The following is a 3,299-nucleotide window of genomic DNA, read 5'->3' as shown; positions in this document are numbered from 1 at the left end:
GGTATAGACATTTATAGTGTAATCGTCTAGTTGCACAGACGCTATGTTAACAACAACCTGAGACTTGTCTAGATTCATCCAGGACGTTTTTCGAGAAACAGATAAACAAAACTTTTCTGCATATTTGCAGCTTCCTCTCCTTTGCATAATGCTTTCCCTGTGATTACTTTCTCCATTTGTATCTGAATATATTGTCCTATGTCCAAGCATATTTAAATCCAGAAATTTATAGTAACCTTTTAAATTTTGAAAATTACTCTCCCTATCTCTAGAATATTCAATGTTGAATATATCCGAAATTAAAATCTTTCAATATTTCTGTTGTACGGCGTATTATTTAAAAGAAATATGAAATTAAAAGTATTTACAAACTACACCTTTCTTCAGGACTTATTTCATACACTTGGGGATAATAACTGGTATATTTGAAACAGACTTTCCCACGTCCGTGTCCATAGCAACGAAGCGTACTTTTATTGGACCTGTTCCGTCCTCTTTCATTTCCGGGCAAGTTAGATCTCATATATTTTTAATCGCAAACCAACTTTGTTCTTTCGCCCATTACTTACTTTCCGTGTTAACTAAATTAGAACGTAAAATGGTCACTTATTCCTAATAGTTTTTATCTTACGTGTTACCGCAGCCATCCGGGCAGGTCCGTGAGCCGTGTTTCCGGCTGCCTACGGTCGAGAGTCGTCGGCTACCGTGGACAGCAGACGCGGGTTTTGTCTGACCTAACAAATGCCTTTTGGAACAACCCCCGTGGAGTTCCAGGTGAAGCTCCGGAAGTGGTTAATCCATTATGTATGTTGCTGAAAGCTTCGAGATTTTCTATGGAAATCATTCTCTAACTTATGAATACCCCCGACGTACTAACTTACTTGTGTACTTTGGTATTTCTTGCGGAATAGTCTGCTGACATAACGCGGCGACGTTAAGGAGAGACGGGACTGCTAATATCACTCGTGTGCAACTATTTCCATGTAATTCAATTCCCTCTTAACCTAATTGGATCAAATTAAATATACATATTGGAAAAATACAGACATGTTGATCTTTTCCTTTAATATAAGTGAAACGTTTAAGCTACAGTGATTATTATTTAACTAAAATCAGTATTATGAACAATTATCCTTTGTTAAAGAGAATTTGAAATCAAAGTTTCCTTTTGGCTAAGGTTTTTAAGAGAAGAAAGATAATACAGAAATAGTTATTTACGTAACAAGTCCGGAAAATACTGTTTTTTTGGACGAGTTGACAAAATTCTAGGACGAGCCGTAGGCGAGTCCTGGAAGTCTGCGAGTTCAAAAAAACTGTTTTCGGACGTGTTGCGTACACTATTTTTTCGGCAACCATGTAGAATAACAAATTAATGAGACACATTTCTTTATTATATTTTTTTGTAGAACAAAATTTCGAACATTTTAATTCTTATTTGTATTAAATATTGAAATTCGAACAGAAGATAGGTACTAACAGAAACATTCTAATTCTTATTTATATTAAGATTTATAGTAAAATTTGAGCAATTGCTAATATTGAAAGGGTTTAATTTGTTTGAAATGCTTGGTATATTTAAATGCCTTTTGTAGTCAGAACAAGAAGGTAAAGTTTCCGTTTCATATTGATTGTTTTCATCTGATAATTTTTGAATGGTCTTGGCAATTTTAATTTTGTTTGTTAGTGAATTGTCTATATATCCTTCAGCGACATTGGTAGACTTCCAGCCACCGTGTCTCTTCAAATTTGTGATGTTTCCACCATTATCAGCAAATATCGTCGCTGAAGTTCGACGCATGCTATGGCCTGTGTAATTTTTAGGATTGGGTAAATTTAAAAATTCTGCAATTCTTAATCCGAGATTCCCAAAACTGTGGATACCAACGGGCTGAATCGAACATTTTCCTTTTTTGTAATTCACGAATAATCTGTTATGTGGAGTATGGGATGGCCGTAAAGATAAATATTGCCTATACAACAGCAGGTTTTCTTGCCCAATTACAACAAAATTTCTCTCAATATGTGTTTTAGAATCTGGTATTTTCACGAGCAACATATCTTCTTTGTCGTTTATTAGATCAATTGACATTTTTGTTAGTTCTTCCCGTCTACACGCACCGGCTAACCCAATAATTGTTGCTACCTGAAAATGAAGCAAATTAAGTTGATACTTTTATATCCTACAATCGTAATATTTTGTTAAAATTACCTTTAGCATTAGATATGTTTCATTATCTGCTTCTCTAATGAATTTGTTGATTTGCTCGCTGCTGAAGACTTCTGATTTCTTTGCTTTATAACCAACATTCTTCCTTTTAAGAAATGCGATTACCTTTGGGAAAGTGGCTATGTTTACATTTTTCTTCACTAAAATGGTACTTTTCAACATAGAGTACATGCTCCACAGGGTAGAGGATTTGACAGTTTCAGATTTTTGCGCCAAGTAAGCTAAAATTACATCCTCTGTAATAGTTTTGCATTTCTTCATATCCATCCATCTCGTGAACAAATCATAAACGTTTTCGTACCTGGACTTTGATTTTTCAGGCAATAATTGTGCTGTAGCAGCAGCTGCTGCATTGGAAATTTCGTAAGGCACATTTTCAAACTCACTATCGCTGTTGCTTTCCATAGTTTATTGCGACAATTGCGACAAAAAACCATGCAAACTTTCGAAAATTAAAATGTCAACTAATTTCACTTCAGATAGCTGTCAGTCGTTATTTCGTTGCTATTGTAATGTTCGACTGCATTTATCAAAATCATACCTTCCAAGATTTTCATATTCACAATGACAACAACGATGTGATTCTTCCCGGCCTAGTCCGGGAAGTGCGTACTTCCCGGACTAGGCCGAAAAAATGCTACTTTCTCAAAGAAATAGCGTCCGGGAAGTAGCCACTTCCCGGACGGTTGCCGAAAAAAGTAATTAAATGAAACGCAAATAGCAACAACGAATTGGTGACTAAATATTTATTGGCATATTTAGTACACAGAGTGTTTCAGAGAAAAGAGCCAATTGTGTCAATTGTGTTGAAATAATAACATTGTATAATGTTCAATCAGGTACTAGATAAATCTCATATTTCTTAATAGACAGCAGCCTACCCACATAGTGTAATTACAAAAAAAAAATTATTAAACCACTTGCAATCGAGGAAGCTTTTTGCGTAATTTGAGAATATTAATTGCATTTTTGTGTTTTTTAAAAAAAGTTCCCCCTTTCATTCGGATGAAAAAAAGTGAAAAATTAATTTTTTTCAAAAAAATTACATGCTGTTTTTGCTTTATTCAAAAGA

The 3,299-nt window shown here is 34.6% G+C and overlaps 1 protein-coding gene across 1 annotated transcript; it reads right to left on the bottom strand.

Moving 5' to 3' along the window:
- Positions 1–1,460: 1,460 nt before the first annotated feature.
- LOC111693183 lies at positions 1,461–2,632 on the bottom strand. Its single transcript, XM_023457391.1, has 2 exons — positions 2,210–2,632; positions 1,461–2,143 (listed from the first exon to the last, which is right to left on the bottom strand). Exons 1-2 carry the CDS (start codon positions 2,630–2,632, stop codon positions 1,487–1,489), a joined length of 1,080 nt encoding a protein of 359 aa, XP_023313159.1. The 3' UTR covers positions 1,461–1,486.
- Positions 2,633–3,299: the final 667 nt, after the last annotated feature.

Source organism: Anoplophora glabripennis, unplaced genomic scaffold (assembly GCF_000390285.2).
Source record: "Anoplophora glabripennis isolate ALB-LARVAE unplaced genomic scaffold, Agla_2.0 scaffold119, whole genome shotgun sequence".
In the NCBI taxonomy this organism is placed as follows: domain Eukaryota; kingdom Metazoa; phylum Arthropoda; class Insecta; order Coleoptera; family Cerambycidae; genus Anoplophora; species Anoplophora glabripennis.
The sequence above is the reverse complement of the archived record's forward strand: the minus strand, read 5'-3'. Positions and strand labels throughout refer to the sequence as shown.